Source organism: Odocoileus virginianus, chromosome 25, assembly GCF_023699985.2.
Source record: "Odocoileus virginianus isolate 20LAN1187 ecotype Illinois chromosome 25, Ovbor_1.2, whole genome shotgun sequence".
NCBI lineage: Eukaryota > Metazoa > Chordata > Mammalia > Artiodactyla > Cervidae > Odocoileus > Odocoileus virginianus.
The window spans coordinates 3,059,288-3,078,849 of NC_069698.1; the positions used below are offsets into that span (position 1 = coordinate 3,059,288).

General features: G+C 39.7%; 1 protein-coding gene across 1 annotated transcript in view; it reads left to right on the top strand.

Annotated features, from left to right (window-relative positions):
* MORC1 (MORC family CW-type zinc finger 1) overlaps nt 1-19,562 on the top strand; it is a 179,755-nt gene that overhangs the window by 116,963 nt on the left and 43,230 nt on the right. The window contains exons 17-20 of the mRNA XM_070454923.1: nt 842-980; nt 11,429-11,494; nt 12,426-12,671; nt 17,773-17,874. Of these exons, the coding sequence (XP_070311024.1) occupies nt 842-980; nt 11,429-11,494; nt 12,426-12,671; nt 17,773-17,874 (553 nt within the window). The remainder of the gene's footprint in view (nt 1-841; nt 981-11,428; nt 11,495-12,425; nt 12,672-17,772; nt 17,875-19,562) is intronic.

Consider the following 19,562-nt stretch of genomic DNA (forward strand, 5'->3'; position numbering starts at 1 on the left):
GGCACAGCCTGTTTATTGCAAGTTGTAGACAATTCTGCTTGATTATGTAACGCATGTACTAGCCCACTGGTGACTGGAGACAGCCCATCAGTCAGGCTAGGAGGCTGAGAGCCCCCGAGCAGCTGGCGCGCCTCCAGCAGCAGGGAGAGGAAGGTGGGGTGCTGGACGCTCGATGGGGCTCCGCCATGTGGCCCCGTAGACTCCGAGGTGATCTCAGGTGCTGCCTCCCGTCACAGTGGCCACCGGTCTTCACAGTGAGTCTCAGTCCTCAAAGAGGGATGTGTGTGCCTCCAAAGCAGAATTATTTGGTGTATTTTACAGAGACACATTGGAGAAGGAAATGGCAACCCACTCCACTATTCTTGACTGGAGAATTCCATGGACAGAGGAGCCTGGAGAGCTACAGTCCATGGGGTCACAAAGAGTTGGACACGACTGAGCGATTAAACCACCACCACAGATTTCTATCCCAGATTTTTTTTGGAAAAGAATACTGCATGGTAGTAATGAATTAAGCTTCAGTTATCTAAAACACATTTTTGCAAAAGTTCTCATTTGGTGATAACTCAGGATAAATGAAACGTTAGTAAATAATGAATATTCTCCCTTTCTCGTAAATCTATAGTACCCTCCACATCTTCCATTAAGTTCTTTTCCAAGAAAAGTGGAGATTTAATGTATTACCTAAATTCTCAATATAATGCTGTATGTGAGCAATGCTGTATTTGAGTTTTGGGTGTAAGCCAGAGACAATTCCTTGTCGAAGTAAATAGCCTTTTGCAGTTAGTAAATAGTTTTATATTTCTTCCTGATGTTCTCTCTTGTACTTGATTGTGAAAAGTTGTCATCAGGCAGAACATCTACCTTCCATACCCCTGGGTACTACGAGCACAGAATCACAATCCAAAAATGAGAAAGACAAGCGGCTTCAAGAGTCAGTCCAGAGGTGTCAAAATCGACTGGTGGAACTGCGTCAACAGGTGAGCTGTCAGTAATTCTTTCCAAAAGCTACCCAGATTCTTGAGCTGTTGATTTCATGTATACAGATTGACTAAAGTGGTTTACCCAAGTAAATGTGTAGCCTCTTTTTTTCTCCTTTATTTGTCACCTCATTGTCATTTTGGATCTAAGGACTGTTCTAGAGGTGATCACAGTTACTCCAGGGATCCAGAAAGGGAAAGGACTTCTTCAAATAATACTATATTTTTATATGTGATAATCTAAGTCCATCTCCACAACAGTCTGTGAGAAATAGGGGAATATATTTCCATTCTAGGGTGTGCGTCCAGCCTTGTAGAGGTCGGCCAGTATGTCAAAGGCCACAGAGTCAGGTTTGGGACCCAGATGTGTATGACTACAAAGATTATGCTCTTTTTATCTCATTAGGCTTCTTCCCTGAGGGTAGATGTTTTGAGGTAAAGAGTTATTCTTTTAAAAAATATTAGCCATTAATACATAAATTTAAATTCTTATTTAATTGTTAAGAAAATTCAATAAATAAAACAGTATTAGTAAATGTAGATAACCATGACAATTGCAAGTGAAAGAAAAAGTGGCGTGCAGAATTACTGTTTTAATCTCTTAACTGGTAAAGTAATTGCATCCCTTTGTATAGATTTAACACCCAAGTTCAGCATTTTTTAATTGTGTTGCCTGTCAAGTTCCTCAAATAGAAATTGAGGAGGTCAGCAGCATATGTCCAAATGTGTTGACTCTTGTGTGGATGTCAGGAAATAAAATGCTCATTTGAGTAGAAAATTCCCTTCCTGAATTGGGAGTTAAGGCACTCAGTCTTACTACCTGATTATTATGTGTGTACTCCTGGGTTCATGGAAAATAAACTTTCTTTTCTACCCCAGCTTCATCTTCTTACCTCTCTCGTTTTGCTGGGGATCTGCCATGCAGGTCAGGCTTCACCTGGGGTCACAGTCAGCAAACACTGACTGTCCCCTTTTAGCCTGAAGTCTCAGAGTTTCTTTGGGGAAGAGAGTGGAAGTCATTTGGAAACATATTCACCTAACCAGTCTTCAGTTCTCAAAGTTGCTCAACTTTTTACGTATCTTACGAGTGTCTGCTTTTGGGTTTTATAACAGGTCAGACATAAAGATATCATCACTGGTTGTTATTTTAATAAGCAGTTATGTGAAAGAGCTTTCAATGTTAAATATCTTTATTCGTGTTACTTCTTATTTTGCTTACCACCCCTTGTGTTTTTGTGAAGGCATTCAGCACATCTTGAACTGGTTTTATCTTCATTGCAGTCTCTGGATATTTTTTCCTATAGAGGTCAGCACTGACCCTTGGATAGTGAGTGTCAGTCATGAAGTCTTAATTACCTTTTTCTTTTTAGGATTGGATGTTTTATTCATCATCAAGGTAGAGATTTTCATGGAGGTTGATGGAATAACAGACTTGAGCTATCCATTCTACTTATTCCTCTTGGTAGTTGTTTTTTTTCATAAAAAAATTTAGCCAGGTTTATAGATTCAGTCTGTTTCAGATATAAACAAAAAAGTTTATCAGTACCTAAATAGAAGCCTACTCCAAACAGTTCAAAGGACATGAAGACTCCTCACCATCTTCCCCTCGCCTGCTTTTGTGAAAACAGTCCTCACATCTTTAACACACTTCCAGGGTTCGGGGTCCTTAACTGACCCGGTTTTTGTGGTAATCAAGGAGAAGCTTGGTTACGGTCCACCTAACCATGGGCAGCAGTTAATTTTTTTCATCGGAGTCTAGTTGAATTAGAATATTGTGTTAGTTTCTACTGCACAGCAAAGTGAATTGATCAAGTGTATCCACGTGTCCGCTGTCTGTAAGATCTGTTTCCACATAGGACATCACAGAGTGTTGAGTGGAGGTTCCTATGCTATTCCGTAGATTCTCATTAGTGGTCTGTTTTATGTATAGTAGTGTGTATACGTCAATCCCAGTCATCCAGTTCATCCTCCCTGCCCCGTATCCTCTAGTAACCATAAGTTTATTTGCTATATCCATGGCTCTACTTCTGATTTGTCAATAACATGTACACCTCTTTTTTTTAGATTCCACACATAAGCAAAATCATATATATTTGCCCTTTTCTATATGGCTTACTTCAGTCATTATGACAGTCTCTAGGCCCATCCAGGTTGCTGCCAATGGGATTATTTCTTTATTTTTTGTGGCTGAGTAATATTCCGCTGTAGACATGTACCATGTCTTCTCTATCCATCCCTCTGCTGCTGGCATGATTTTGAGGTGGTCGTTAAACACCTACGTGCCCCTGTATCTGCCCTGTGCTTGGCATGGGGGGATGGAGTAACTCTGACACCGGAGTGTAGGCCCCATGATTGCAAGGATAGTTTGGGTTTTGCTCACTGTCTCTGTTACCAGAAACACCGCCTGGCATGTAGTGGTTTTCGACAGATGGTTGTCGAATCATGAAATAAAACATGACCTTGGATAAATACAGGCCCTTCGAGGACCCAGTCTGACAGCTGTCTGAAGATTAACAGCCTCTGTGAACCAGTCCTGGTTCAGCACTTGTCTGACCGCGTGCTGCGCTGTCTTGTCGCTCAGTCGCGTCCGACTCTGTGTGACCCCATGGGCGGCGGCCCACCAGGCTCCTCTGTCCGTGGGGTTCTCCAGGCAAGAGTGCTGGAGTGGTTGCCGTGCCTCCTCCAAGGGATCGTCCCAGCCCAACGAGCGAACCCAGGTCTCCCGAATGGCAGGCAGATTCTTTACCATAGCTGAAACTAAATCGGAAGTTTATCACAAGGAGATGGGGAGGGCGGCTTCGTTCAAAAACGTTTCATAGAGGAAGTGACACAGCTTGTATCTTAAAGTCTCTTTAGGGTAAATGAAGGGGAAGAACGGGGCATTCTAGGTGAGAACAACATTATGAACAAAGACTTGGAGATGAGCACGGGCTTTTTCCTTCATGGAACCCATCTTTTAAATTACATGCTAAGCCTACGTAGTTTTAAAAATAAACTCAGCATTTCTGTGACATACTTGTCTTTTAAAAACTGTATAAGTCGTCATAAGTTACGGTGATTACTGAATAGAGGACCTCTGAAAGGTGAGCTCAGTTCCCCTTTCACAAAAATTATTTATGAAAGTATTCAAAGGCTAATTTGGTGATAGCTACCTGATGCCAGAAAAAGAGACTCAAAAGCCATCCGATATTCAATGAGAATTTACTTTGTTCCTGACTGCATTTTAGAAGAAGTGCTGTTAGACCGTGACATAGGAAGGGTGGAAAAGTCAGAAAAACAGGGCATTGGTGCCATTCAGGTTCCGCACACACGATTCAGGTGTGGGATAGACTCCACTGGAAGTTCAAGTAATGGCTGGTGTATTACCATTATTCCACCGTATCTATCAGCAGTGCCCATTCTCTCAACATCAGGAAACAATGAGTTACGTGCCATGAAGTCATGGTTTGCCACCTCCTGCACTCTCTTCCTGCCTCTGAATACCAGTGTTCACTTACTCATTGATTAAATCTGGGGAGCAGACGTAAAAGTGGCCCAAATCTGCATGCCTCACTTCTTACTCTCTTGCATTTCCATTTTAATGGCAGAAGGCCTCCTAATCTGGAAAACTAAGAGTTGACTTGGTAAATCAGAAGCCTTTCAGGATCTTAGATTCTGTGGTTCTTGGTTTTGTGTCACTGACAGCCAGGGAGGTTGGAATAATGGTAGGAAGGGTGGTACTAGTATCATAAATCAGCGGCTGCAGTGTCTTCTCCAGCCTTTATACATACTGCTGGTATGCAGAGTGACAAAGTCTAGATTCTTGGTGCCCCACTGCAGGATGCCCTAGTGAGAGAAAATTCACAGTGGGTCAGAAAATGCTGGTAGAAGAGGTACCTCAGTGATTAGATCTTGTCCTCTAGGAGAAAATTAAACATGTTTGTTCAAAGCTACTATCATTTCCACAAGTGGTATCATATTTAATTCTCACATTACAGGTATAACAATTAAAACATCAGAAAGAGAGTGAATTTCAGAGCAGTTCAGTAAGTTGAATCAGTCATACATCTTTAAATGGTGAAATTAACTTTGGTTTCCTTTTTGCCTAAATCCAACACAATCTGCTCACAATCTCATACGATAAATACAGTCAAAAAGGATATGAAAACATTTACAAAGGCAACAAGCTGATGTAATGCAAATCATATTTGTTAAGAGAAATGTATAAGTTCATAAACCTAGTAGGAGGGCTCAAATCCAAGATGTAATTGATGTGTTGTGTCAGCAAGCCAAGAACCACTTTATAAATTGTGCTTCCGAAGCAGCCCATTCTGCTCCTTCTGAATAGATGAATGCGTGTTGCTCACTGTGCGTTTCCCCTCATTCCTCATCACCTGCTGTTTTCTATACCGAGTGACAAGTGACACCTGCTGGCCAAGTAATGAAGCATTTTCATTTTCATCGTCACTCTTGATTGTTCAGCTACTAACTGGCCCATCAGCTGGGTAATTGTTGTTCTGTTTTTCAGTAAACCTAGACAAGAATTTTAAAACCGTAAGACAGAGTTACGGAATCAAGTCCTCTGCATTTGAGGACTTGGCAGTACTCAATTTTGCCCTTTTCTCAGTTTTAATGTCACAGTTTACAGTCTTGTCTGCTTTCTGTTGTTCAGCAGGACACCTGTGTCATCATCACACACAGGGAGTGTTGTTTTAGGTCCGTTTCATTCAGGGATTTTTGGTACCACTTTAAATGCACTTAGCGCCTTCAAATCATTATAAGGCAGATGATAACGTGCGTCCTGGAATGAAGCCTACTGTGTTTACGCATTTGTACCATCGGGATGATTCCCTGGAGAAGGGACTGGCAACCCACGCCACTGGAGAATCCATTAACGGTCCACTGCCTAGAGAATTCCGTGGCCAGAGGAGCCTGGCGAGTGCAGTCCACAGGGTCGCACGCAGTCGGGCGTGACTGGCTGACTCCTGCTTTCCCTGTTTTCACAGTCAGTGGGCAGCACGGTATATTCATATGATCAGTCATTTGTGCAGACGTGCCGTGTTGCTTATTCTCTGCGTCCTTCTGGGTTAACCTCTGATTGATGTTAATTTCCCATCTGGAGTCGCAGTCCAGTCTGTCTCTGATCTGACACTAGACCTTTGGAGTAAGTTTCTTCTCTTCTGCGGGCAGAGCATCCGAGCTCCCCAGGCTCCTCTGAGCACCCCAGGCTCCCCAGGTTCCTCTGTGTCCTCTGCTTCCGTGATGCCGAGCGCCTTCATTCCTGCTGTGTTGTCTGCGTGCCTTTGTTCCTGCCCTTCCCTGGTCCTTCAAGGTCCAAAACTCACGGCACTGCTGTGTGAGGTCCTCTCATTTCCCTGCTTGTAAAAATGCCTCCTTCTTCCACTTCCCCTTACCCTTCATGTGTGTCTTTCTTCAGGGCATGTTTCACTTTTTAAGACTCTGTTTATCTATTGAGTAGGCCGCGTCTTACTTGTGGCACGTGGGTTTCTCTCTAATTGTGGTTCTCTGGCTTAGTTGCCCCCGTCACGTGGGATCTTAGCTCCCCGACCAGGGCTCACACCTGCATCCTCTGCTTTGGAGGATGGATTCTTAACCCCTGACCACCACGGGGGTCCCCGCATTTCACTTTCTACCTGGCGTCATAGTTAGTCATGTATCTGATCTGTCTCCTATGTTTGACTGTAAGATTTTTGAATTAAGGGAACGTTTTTATTCATCTTTGTGTTCCCAATAACACTTAGACCTGGACCTTTTAGAGAGTAGATGTTCACCAAATGAGTGAAGGGTTGAAGGAACAATTTGGTTTATGTAGAATTCCTCACAATTAGATATAAAGATAACTATTTTTCATTAGATTGGTTGAAGCTATGTAGGTTAGACTTAAAACTATCTGCACCTATTCTTGGATACCATAATGTTCTCACACTTGGTCAAAATGAAGTGTTGCATTTGAGTGGGAGTATAGAGACTATATTTGGATTTCATTTGTCACATTCATAGTCTTTGCATCACATGAAGAGCCTTTGTAAAATTCCATGCCTGTTGAGAAAACTCAGTAGCATTCTGTTCTTTTGTGGTGCTTGCATGGACACAAAAACCGAGGCCGTGTGGTCTGACAGTTCCCACAGTAAGTGTACATTTTAGCAGTAAATGGAAGGCAGAGAAGGCCCCCTGAACTTTTAGCTGTGTTTTTCAAAATGAAATGGCATATCTGATCACAACTTTATAATGAAGAATGTGAACACATTTTCCCATTTAGAATGTAATCTTTTTAACATGTCATTCTTGTGTAGGATGCTGAGATTTCTAATCTGTATCCTATGGAGCTAGATGCCTTAGAAAATCTATTTATCAAGCTTTTCAGCCTCCTTACATAAACTTCCATGATCTAAAATTTATGACACCTAAGCTGTTGTGACACTCTGTCTAATAAGAGGCTGAGGCTGCTCACTGTAATTGAAATGTTTTACTTTATTACTCTTGTGACAAAGGTCTGATTTCTCTGTGGTGATGCCTGTCATTCCAAAACGGATAATGCATGATACAGTCACATCTGTGGGCCCTGTGTTCACAGTATAGCAAATGAGCTACTGTTGCTCATGAGGAACTAGTGTGGAAGTTCCTTGAGGGCAGGTATCATGAGCTCACTTTCTCAGGCATCTCCCATCATTGCATCTGGTTCAGTATTGGGCAAAGTAGATGTCCAACAGTAGCTGTTCAACTCCTTAGCTTGATTTGCTTGTCCACGTTCTTTTCTTTTCTCTTGAATTTTAATTGACATACAGTGTTATAGTAGTTTCAAGTGTATACCATAATGATTCAATATTTTTGTATGTTACAAAATAATCACCATGATGTTTAGCTACCGTCTGCCACCATATAGAGTTATTAGAATATTACTGACGGTATCTCTTAGGCTGTACATTGCACCTCTTGACTTATTTATTTTATAATTGGAAGTTTGTGCCTCCTAATCCCTTTCATCTATTTTGCCCATTTCCTCACCATTTTATCCTCTGACAGCCACTAACTTATATCTGTGAGTCTGTTTCTTAATTGCTTTGTTTGTTCTTTTTTTTTTCCTCTTAAATTCCACATGTAAGTGAGATCATGTGATACTTGTCTTTCTCCGTCTGACTTACTTCACTTGCTTTATACCCTGTAGGTCTATCCATGTTGTCACAGATGGCAGGAGTTGATTCTTTTTTATGGAAGAGTCGTTTATAAGCTGAGTGACCTCAGGTCTGTTTGATGTCACTGGTCCTTGATCCTAGCACATCCCTCCTTCTTCAGCCCAGTAAAAATGGGATTAAGCTAGATATTTGTGAAGACCCATTCAGTTTTATCTGCTTGCAATGCAGGAGACCTGGGTTCGATCCCTGGGTCAGGAAGATCCTCTGGAGGAGGGCATGGCAACCCACTCCAGAATTCTTGCCTGGAGAACCCCATGGACAGAGGAGCCTGGTGGGCTACAGTCCATGGGGTCGCAAAGAGTCGGACACAACTGAGCAACTGATACTTTACTTTTTACTTTCCCTTTTGTCCAATTTTAGAGCCTTTGCGTGTTAGTTGCCCGTCTTCATTTACAGGGTGTTAAGTTTGAAATGCCTGCATATATTCATTTTATTCTGAACACAAACATGAGCTTTCTGGAGCCGAGCAGATCTGTTGTTTAATTACAGCAGTAATTACTCTGATTCCTTTTTGCCCTAATTTGTACCCCTGGGGCAATGGATGAGATGAGGCAGATCACATGTTATCCTATATATACTGGAGTTTGTACCTTCAGCGAGAAAGTTGAAAAAAAAAATCTGGTTATTTGTATAGGAGAGGGACAGCCTCTTCCCTAACTCCACCTTATTGCCTGTCAGACACACACACACCTCTTTGCGCTTTGAGAAGGATCCTGGATTCTTACTGTTACCCTTTGGAATATAAATAAATCTCTTAGGGGAAAGATAAGATTAGCTTCTTTAGCTATGCTTCTGTGTCCTCAGATCTTATTCCTTCCTTAACATGTAAATACATACCTTTAGGGGGATAAATCTCTTCAGATACTCTCTCACTAATAATCAGTCATAAATTCTAAAATTTGTTCGTCTAGGCTAGGTCTCAAGTTTTGGTAAAATTTTATCAGAAAGCCTTCATGGTACAGAAACATAAAAGTATTGTCTCTACAGTCCCACTAAGCATGAATCTGAAATTAAAAGGTAGAATCCTCTGCCTGCCAGGGCTGTGAGTCTATGATGATCAAGTCATTTGTGTAAGAATTTCACATGTTTGTGAAAATTCATATTCCTGAGATCTACAGCAGACTGACTCAACAAGAGTCTCTGGGACAGAAGCCTTGGAATCTGCTATCCTCTCCAGCTCTCCACATGATTCTTATGCACCACAGCCTTTTTCTCCTTTATTCCTGGCTTAAGTATCCTTTGGTTTTCCTGCTGGCAGAGATACTTCATGTTCTGCAGCTTTTGTTATTGAGTCTGGTTTTCAGGACTTTCCAAAAATGGAAAGAAATATAACAGTCTTGCTAGGAGAGTTTATGAGTATCATATAAAAATAAATACCAATATTAGCAAGCTTTCTAAGATGATGATGAGTCTCTGAAATCTGAAGAGGTGATGGTGATGATAAAGATATTACCACTAGTAAACAACTGTTCATTAACTGAGACACAATTTGAAATGGATTAGCTATGTTACCTAGATTTCTGTTTTACAAAAAATGCAAAGATGTGCCACCATTAGTGGTATTTTTCTATTCAAAATGTAGTTGAGACATTTTTGCTGTGTTTTTCTATGATGTCTGAAGTTCTTTTGTTGAAACACAACTCTGAAATGAATGTAAAAAGAGGAAAATGAATGAAATTAAAAATTTTTATTACAACTTCAGTGGTGTGATTAGTTGTTCAGGTCAAAACTCACTGTAATAAAACTTTCTATCAAAAAGTAATTATCTTTAAGCTAGCACCAAAAATGATACAAACCCAAATGATGTAAGTGTATCATACATTGTTACTAGGCTACACTCAATCCATTTCTCTATATCAGGAACAAGACACTGACATTTAATATAAAGCATCTCAAATATGTGATAACACCTGACAGGTAATGAAGAAGTAGTCACATTATGAGTGCAGAATAGAACTGTGGCAGTGTTTCAACAGAGAAAGAAATGAGCGATAGTCTCTGGGAACATCTGTTTATCCTGTTAATCACCAACATTTTATTGAGCACCTATAAAGTGCTAAACACTGTGTTGGGTACTACAGATAAAAAATGACTTTCAGAGAGAGATACGAGTGTTACCATGACTATGAGACAATGTGATACATACCACAATTTCTGCTATAAACATGGCTATATAGATGTAGCATCTTCCTGTTCTTTTCCTGAGAGTCTTTTAAGAGCAACAGGAAAACAGAACAAAAATGCAAACTCCAGTTTCAGTCGAGCTAGGAAATACGTACCAGCATACCCCAAGGCTGCCCAAGGCAGTCAAGATAATGCAAGAATCCCACAGGGGGAAAAGGAGAGAAATGGAAGAAAGAGCCCAGCAATAGCACTTCTAAAGAGTCAACACAAATACACTTGCTAAAGAAGGGTTCATCTGGAGATGGAAAATCTGTAGCCTTTATCTGCAGTAGCTGGGAGGTAACGGGAACCTCACTGGACCTGCTTCGGTTCACAGAAGTGGATTGCACATGAAAGGACCCAACAAGCCATGTTTGCAGAAGATGAGGAAAGGAATTTCTCGGGGAGAGATGAGAAAAGATACTTTGCTTATGGAAAAAAAGAGAAAAACTCACGTAGACTCTTATCCTCCGCCTACCCTTCCTATAGAAAATTCTGGCAAATAGATAGCCCGGGAAAACCAAACTCTTCTAATGATGTGTTTAAGATACTATGATAGCAGCTAGCTGTCTACAAACAAGAAAAGAATATCCCAGTAAGACATGAACATAACACCGTATAAATGTGGACGTCAGTTATGGGTCACAGGTAAGGGCCGCGTACCCTCAGCAATGCCTTGAGGCTCAGACCCAGGGCTCTGACCTGTGCAGAGCTGTTGCTAAAGGTCAAGGTTTGTTCCAGATGCTGGAGAAAACTGTGGAGGAAAAGGGTCTCCAGAGAGGGGAGATGAGGGCTGTGGAGACAACCTCTGATACCACGGCACCCTTGTATTGCTCGTAAGATGTTTTGCTTGCAATTGCTTGTAATTTTGCTTGTATTGCTTGTAATACTTCATTGGGATTATCTTGTACTATTCAGCCACTACCAATCATATACCGTTGCTGTATGTCTAAACCGAAAGGGACTCCTTAACCACTGGCAAGAGTGTGTGGGCTTGGCACTTCCTTTAAAAAATGAAGAACATTGAATTATTATATGCCAATTAAAAGTTGTTTTTACTTACATTTGTCTAATGATTTTTTTCCATAATAGCCTCCGTTTATACCAGTGAATAGGGTCACTGAGTTCACTAGCCCCTGCCAAACTTCAACATCTAAGGTGAGTAATTAAAGTGGGATTGAGTCATTTGTGACATTTCCCATATGAATGATAAGACTTACCAGGGGCCAAATGTCATCATGGTTTAATATGTTCAGAAAGTGAAGCACTCATATATATTTTTTCACCATCATCATTTTTTATTATAACAATACATGTTTATTAGGAAAAACTCAGAAAATAAAGTATAAATAAGAAAATTTAAACCACACATTGTCTTACTGCATGGAGATGATGACCGTTTTAGATATCTTAATGTATTTATAGTTATATCTTTCCAATATATTATTTATAATATATATGTTATATAAAATTATGTATATAAAATCAGACAGAGAGTGTGTATGTGAGTCTGTGGGTATATATTTACTGAGAAACATGTTCTATATGTAAATCCTACATTGTTTCTTAATGTTTGCTAAATGTCATATTACATTTTATTCCTCAAATGTTTGTTATTATCTAAAATTAAAAATTTTTGAACCTTCAGAGTTATATCAATCACACACAAAAATATTATGGAAAACTCTTTACAACTTTGGTTATTCAGATTTCTTAACAGGCAAATGGTGAGATTGTAAACCTCAACCAAATTTTAAGTTAATAGATAGCTGACCTACATGCACCAGGGATCCAAAAGCAAGAAAATCTCTGCTCAGGAGTAAGTCAGGAAGCACAGTGTATTACCAGTGTGGAGTCTTTTGCATCTTCAAGATCAGACTTCTTGACTCAGCCCAGCTCTGCTGAATCAAATTCTGAGTGAGCTGTTATAGCAGTATACCTCTGCCGAAGTTTATTTTCTAAGCTTCTGATTTTTAAAACTGTTGTTAGTCGTAAATATCACCTAATGTCATAAGATTATAAGCAAATAGTAATTAATTATAAATAAGCCAGTTACCCAAAATTAAAAGCATGTTCTTTGTTATTTAAGGGAAATAAGAAAATTCAGAGAACCAGACCTTCCGGTGATGACTTGAAGCATGAGTCTCTTTCATCCTTTGAGCTTCTGGGCAACCACAGCGGCTGGAAAAGAAACACAGAAGGATCAGACTCCAACGTAGAGGATATTTCAGAGACTAAAATTATGAAAAAGTCTAGTCAGAAGAACGTGAAACCTCAACAGGAGAGGTATCCAGCAGTTCCCCTGGAAAGTGTCAAATTAGCTAGCAGAGACCAGGTGATTTTTTTTGTTGTTGTTACTTTTTCACAAAAATGTATAGTAATTCACTTTTCCAGAAATAGCATTTTTTAAAGGTTTTGCTTCATTTCACACATTTAAAGCACTCTAATTATAGCATACACATTGTAATCTGTGTTCCCTGGACAAAGTCCCAATTTCTATTTTCTCCCTGCATTGTCTCTTTTGGAGAAAAAGTCAGATTGCTAATGTCAGCACTGAGGGGCTCCTAAAGAACACCTCTGTGGGATAAAGATTTTAATCTGTATTTAAGAGGGAAATATCCATGTAGGATAAACCTGTAATCTTCAGAATTTTGCCTTCAATGCTTTATAGCAAAAATGCTTGGTCAAATTTTACATAGGTAGTTATCCCTGTAGTCCAAGTTCTGGAAAAATAACATGTGATGTTGATAATGTAACGAAGTGCTGAGCTTGATTATAATGAACATGAACGTGCACCCTAGGATTTCCATGTATCTAAATGGGTTTGTTTCTTTTTTAAAAAAACATTACACTTTCATTCTTACAGTGTTGATGCTTATTTAATTCCTCTTTGAGTGTCTGCCCTTAGGGTCAGTGTATAATAATAACAACACTTAAAACTGGGTGGGCATTTACCCTGTGCCCGATTCAGTATTCAGTGACCACAGGTATTATCTCACTGGCTTCCCCGGCGGCTCAGACGGTAAGGAATCTGCCTGTCACGTGGGGAACCCAGGTTCTGTCCCTGGGTTGGGAAGATCCCCTGGAGAAGGGAAAGGCTACACACTCCAGTATTCTGGCCTGGAGAATTCCATGGACAGAGAAGCCTGGCAGGCTACAATGAGGTCCCAAAGGGCTGCAGTCCATGGGGTTGCAAAGAGCTGGCCACCACTGAGCAGCTGACACTTTCTCTTCACTTCACTTCATTATCTTACTGCCTTTAAAAAATCTTGTATAAGCCAAAATTTATGCTTAGTTTATCTGCTGTGTTGATAAAACTTGGTTACTAATGTCTTTTTACTGTTTCTAAAAATTAACTATACTCTGAAAAGGTGACTATGGGCCACATGGAAAATATTCAGATGAGTTGCCATCATCTCTGAAAGCAAGGAGCTAATTCCATTGGCAAATACCCACTGAGCTTCTGCCCTGTGTAAGATATTGTATTAAGCATGGTAGAAGACAAGATTTCAGGCATGGTTCTTTAAAAAAGAATTATTCTGAATAATAGTTACATTACAGAAATATCTCACACATTCCTTTGTAATATCTTTGGAAAATGGTATGTGGATTCTTGAAAATCTTTAGTGATATAGGCTCATTACCTCCTAACGTAGCCTTTTCTTACTTCATTTTTGGGTAGCTCATTCTCTTAGATTATTTGAAATATGGTTCCCTATAATTTTGAAGTTTTGGCCCTAATTCTCTTCTTGAGACCGAACTGAATCTTTCTACCTTCTTCAGAATTTTAGTTTGAATTATGCATCATATTTGAGTGTAAAAATTCATCTATTCAGCAGATACTCAACTTTTGCATGCTTATAATATAAAAAGCAGTTGTTATCACTTTATAATTATATCTCCTTTAACTCCTGATTTCTATTCATTAACTGTGGAATTTCAAGATTTGGGATTTGTAGACTTATTTTATGGGTTGGTTGCATGCTCCAAAGACAACATACAAGTGATCACAAAGTTGTGTTAGAATAGCACATTTTAGAACTTAAACATGGAGATTCACATATGTATATGTGAATATATATATATATATATATATGTATATATGTGTAAAATCATCTGTTATGTGCCCTTCAGTATGTTAGCCAGCTACAGGGGATTCAGCTGTGAGCAAAACCACCTACGGTCCCAAGTCCCCACTGAACTTATAGTCTAGTGATAGACACAGACAATCCAATGATTATACAGATAAATGTGAACTGACACTGAGGCAGTTTTTATGACATAGTAGTGTGAGTCCTTGTAATAGAGTTGACCCTGGGAGGACAGGGAAGTCTTCCCGAAAAAGTGATGACATAACTTTTAGGATTGAATTCCAATTAAGTGGCTAAATGGAGAGGAAGATCATTTCCAATTAGTGCAAACGTTATTTGCTAATGAGGGAACATGGAATATAAAGTTCCTTAAGAAGACAGCTCCCTGGAGAAGGGAATGGCACCCCACTCCAGTATTCTTGCCTGGAGAATTCCATGGACAGAGGGGCCTGGCGGGCTGCAGACCATGGGGTTGCAAAGAGTGGGACGTGACTGAGCGACTGACACGCGGAAGACAGCTGAGTTGTGGGGGGCAGCGAGGGAAACGGGGCTGTGGTGTGAGATGGGCAGGGAGTGATCAGAACCGTGCAAGCTGATACTTTGATAAGGGATTTTGTATTTATCCTGAAAACAACAGAAAAACACTGAAGGAGTTTAAGCAGGGAAGTGGTATGATCAAAATTTCCTTTAGAAGAGGTTGCTTTGGGTTAGTATGAAAAATAGATTCTCAGCAAATTCATTCTCAGAATGAATGTGGGCAGAGCAGTTAAAAGGCTATTGCAGTGGCCTTGGGGGGAAATAATGGTGGTGTGGGTGAGGTCATCATGTGGTGGGGAGAGAAGTGGATGTGTTTGTTCCTGTGTATTTGGCTTGAGGAGAGAACACTGACCCGTTTGCTGAGATATTGGGTGTAGATGATCAGAGAGGCTGAATTCTGTTGAGAGGTCAACTCAACCAGGCCAAAGGCCAAAAAAGTCCACTAGCTTAATGACTTAGTGGTAATAGGAGTGATCACAGGAAGAATTTCATTGTTATTGAATTGGAGAGAAGAGAAACCAGGTTACAATCAATTGATTAGCAAGTGGAAAGGGAAGAAATGAAGACATGTTGTACGTCAACTCTTGGGAAGAATTTTTAGGTTATTTGAGATTTTTCTTGTTTCTTAGGGTAAGCTAGTATCACTGTAAACTTCCCTCCTAGAACTGCATATTCTGTTTTGGAAAAATTTGGTTTTGTTTTCATTTATTTTTAATCTCTTCAGTGATCCACTAGTTGTTTAGTAGCATATTGTTTAGCCTCCATGTGGGTTTTTTTTTTTTTGGCAGTATTTTCCTTGTAATAGATAAATTGAACTCAAAAGGGATTAAAGACCTAAATGTAAGACTGGATACTATACAACTCCTAGAGGAAAACATAGGCAGAACACTCTTTGACATAAATCGCGGCAAGATTTTTTTTTTTGATCTGTCCCCTAGAGTAATGGAAAACAAAAGCAAAAACAAACAAATGGAACCTAATTAAACTTAAAAGCTTTTGCAAAGCAAAGGGAGCCACAAACCAAATGAAAAAACAACTTACGGAATGGGATAAAATGTTTGCAAATGATATAACCACAAGGGATTAAGCTCCAAAATATACAAGCTACTTAATACAGCTATATATATAGAACTGTGTGTGTGTGTGTGTGTGTGTGTATGTATATATATATAAAACTACCTAGTCCAAAAATGGGCAGAAGATCTAAATACGCATTTCTCCAAAGAAGACATACAGAAGGACAGCAAGGCACATGAGAGGATGCTCAGCATCACTAATCATCAGGGAAATACAAATCAGAACCTTTGAGATATCACCTTACATCTGTCAGAATGGCTGTCATTAAAAAGAACACAAATAAATGTTGGTGAGAAAAGAGGATCCTCGTACACTATTGGTGGGAATGTAAATTGGTGCAGTCACTGTGGGAAACAGTATGGAGGTTTCTCAAACAATAGTGTTTTAATAGGATAGAGACTGATATTTGGTTTACAAGGTTAGCACTACTGACTATTCTAAAAGACTTGGACTTCTAGATGAAAGTCTGCTTAAAAATTTAGATATGTCTAAGAAGTCTTAATGATTGCAGGGTAACCAGTGAAATTTTACATCTAGCACCAAACATTGACAACCTCAGGTTAACCCTGAGAGCTGTCAAACTGTGGACCAAATGTCATAACATCTACTCCAGCATATTAGGTTTCCTTGGTCCTGTCTCCCGGGCTATGCTCATAGCAGGAACTTGCCAGTTTGTCCAAACGCAACAGTATCAACTTTTGTACAGAAATTTTTCTTGGTATTTTCTAAATGGTATGTGTTTAGATTATATTAAAATGAAATTGATTGCAGACACTGAAAAAACAAAGGAAGTACCCCATGACCCAGCAGTCCCACTCCTGGGTATATATTAAAAAAACCCCAAACTCTAGTTTACAAAGATACAAGCAGCCCAGTGTTCATAGCAGTTCATGGCAGCATTATTTGTGATTGTCAAGGTGTGGAAGCAACCTTAATGTCCGTCGGCAGATGAATGGCTAAAGAGGCGGCAGGCATGTACAATGGAGTACTGCTCAGCCATAAAAAGAGTGAAAGTCTGCCATCTGCAGCAAACACTGTACGATATCATTGTATATGGAATCAAAAATTACAACAAACTAGTGACTCTAAGGATAAAGAAGCAGTTATCTGGATATAAAGGACAAGCTGGCCACTGTCAGTGAGGAACGGGAAGGGGCAGTGTCAGTGCGGGGAATTAGGAGAGACAAGCTATTGTGTGAAATGAGCTGCAAGGATATGCTGTGCAACATTGGGAATATAGCCAATGCTTTATAAAATGTACATTGAAACTGTCAAAAAAATTTAAATGACTGCAGATATCTCACATACTAGGCATATTCAATATCTACTGATTAAGGATGACATAGTAAAAGAAAGGCACCGTAGATACTTTTAAATGAATATATATCTTATTCCTCCCAGCAACATCTACATAAATTCTAAAAACAATGTCTATACACACACATATGTATATCCATATGAACCATTATATATTCAGTATATAGACAGTAATTTGTGCAGACTCTTTGCAAAATACTACAAGCCCTTTGTTTCACTGTTGAGTGCCGTAATATATACCGCTCATTTCACACTTAACTTGCGTTATGATGTTATTTTATTTAATTCCCTCTGTTTATCCTACAGAAGCCAGCACTTAATAGAGGCTGAAGGAAGGAAAAAGTGACAGTGGTTTAATGTGTACCATTGATTGCTACTAATCCTTGTATGTTTTTTGTTAATACCTTGCTGTAGGCCTCTTGGGAAATGAAGAGAAAGAGGAATCAAAACCTTCCATGGGAATGTAAGGCTTCAGTTGAAGTTGAAACCAACAACAGCAATTTGGATATAATCCAGGTGAGACAAACTTTGCTGACGAAATGATACCTTGAAATTTATTCACATTTGTAAAGATTAGAGGAACCCAAGAGGTAATTCACATTCGTGCCCAAAGTAATGGAAACCTTTAACTGAATCACCTTGCTTTTAGGTGAAGAAACAGGACTCAGAAAACTTCGTTACTTGCCCAAAGCTACATAAATACGTAAAAATACAGTTGGGACTTATGCCTCCTGACCATTAATCTGGAGTGTTTTTCATTTTAGTTGTCAGAGTGAGAAAGCTTTAGTGTTGTTGTTCAGTTGCCCAATTGTGTCCAACTCGTTGTGACCCCATTCTATTGGGTTAATGTATATATGTGTGTAACATTATATATATATAAACTGTATGTGTATGTATAAACTGGAAGTTCATCTCAAAACCTACCTACACGCCCAAATCCAAAGCATATGAACCTTTCTGTAATTCATAGTGTGATTCTTAGTAGAAAGTATAATTCTAAACTGACTTAAATTAGGACACTTCCAAAAACGCTTCAGAGAGAAGTCTCTCCAAGAAATCTGGACAGGCTTCCCATGTGTTTCTGTATAGATTGTGAGTCCCTGATTCTGACTTGGTAGTCGGTGTCAAAGACCCGCATGTTCATACCATGGACCCCAGCAGAGGTGGTTCTCCTCCCTGACCCCAGGGTGAAAGTCTTTGGTGTGTACCAGGAGGGCTTCCCAGCTGGCTCAGTGGGAAAGAATCCGCCTGCCAGTGCAGGGAGATGCAGGTTTGGTCCCTGAATCGGGAAGGTCCTCCGGAGGAGGAAGTGGCAGCCCACTCTAGTATTCTTGCTGGGGTAGTCCCATGGACAGAGGAGCCTGGCAGGCTACAGTCCATGGGGTCACAGGGTCCTGCATGATTGAGCAGCTAATCATGCATGTGTGGGAAGAACTGACTCAAGGACTATGAGAAACGCTTTATCTGTGAAGCCATGTTGAAGACTTTGTTACGTTGGAGGGTGCCCCTTGTGTTACATTAATAACAAAAAGGTTCATTTGAATATTAGAATGCAATGTCATGAAAAAAGTCTATTTGATGCTTTCTTTTATCAGAATATGAATTTTATTACTCACTATAATTCTCGTTCCTTGATTTCCAAGAAGCTTATAACTAAACTTTAATCTAGATAAGAATAACTATTTTTGCCTAGATGATAATTTTTCAACATGATAATGTAAGTGAGAGTATTTAGACAAATGCCTGCCTCGTTTTTCATGTCTTTAGGTTCAGTCTTCAGGTAAGTTATCTGAAAATGCAATTGAGGATTATGGATTAAGTTTCAATTACAAATGAGTCAATGAGAAGCACAATGTCTTATGATTTTAGCCTAATTTATGTGCCCTTCAGCAGAAAAACATTGTCACAAGGTACATGATATAACAATATGCCCATCAGCAGATGAATGGATAAGGAAGCTGTGGTACATATACACCATGGAATATTACTCAGCCATTAAAAAGAATTCATTTGAATCAGTTCTAATGAGATGGATGAAACTGGAGCCCATTATACAGAGTGAAGTAAGCCAGAAAGATAAAGACCAATACAGTATACTAACACATATATATGGAATTTAGAAAGATGGTAATGATAACCCTATATGCAAAACAGAAAAAGAGACACAGATGTGCAGAACAGACTTTTGGACTCTGTAGGAGAAG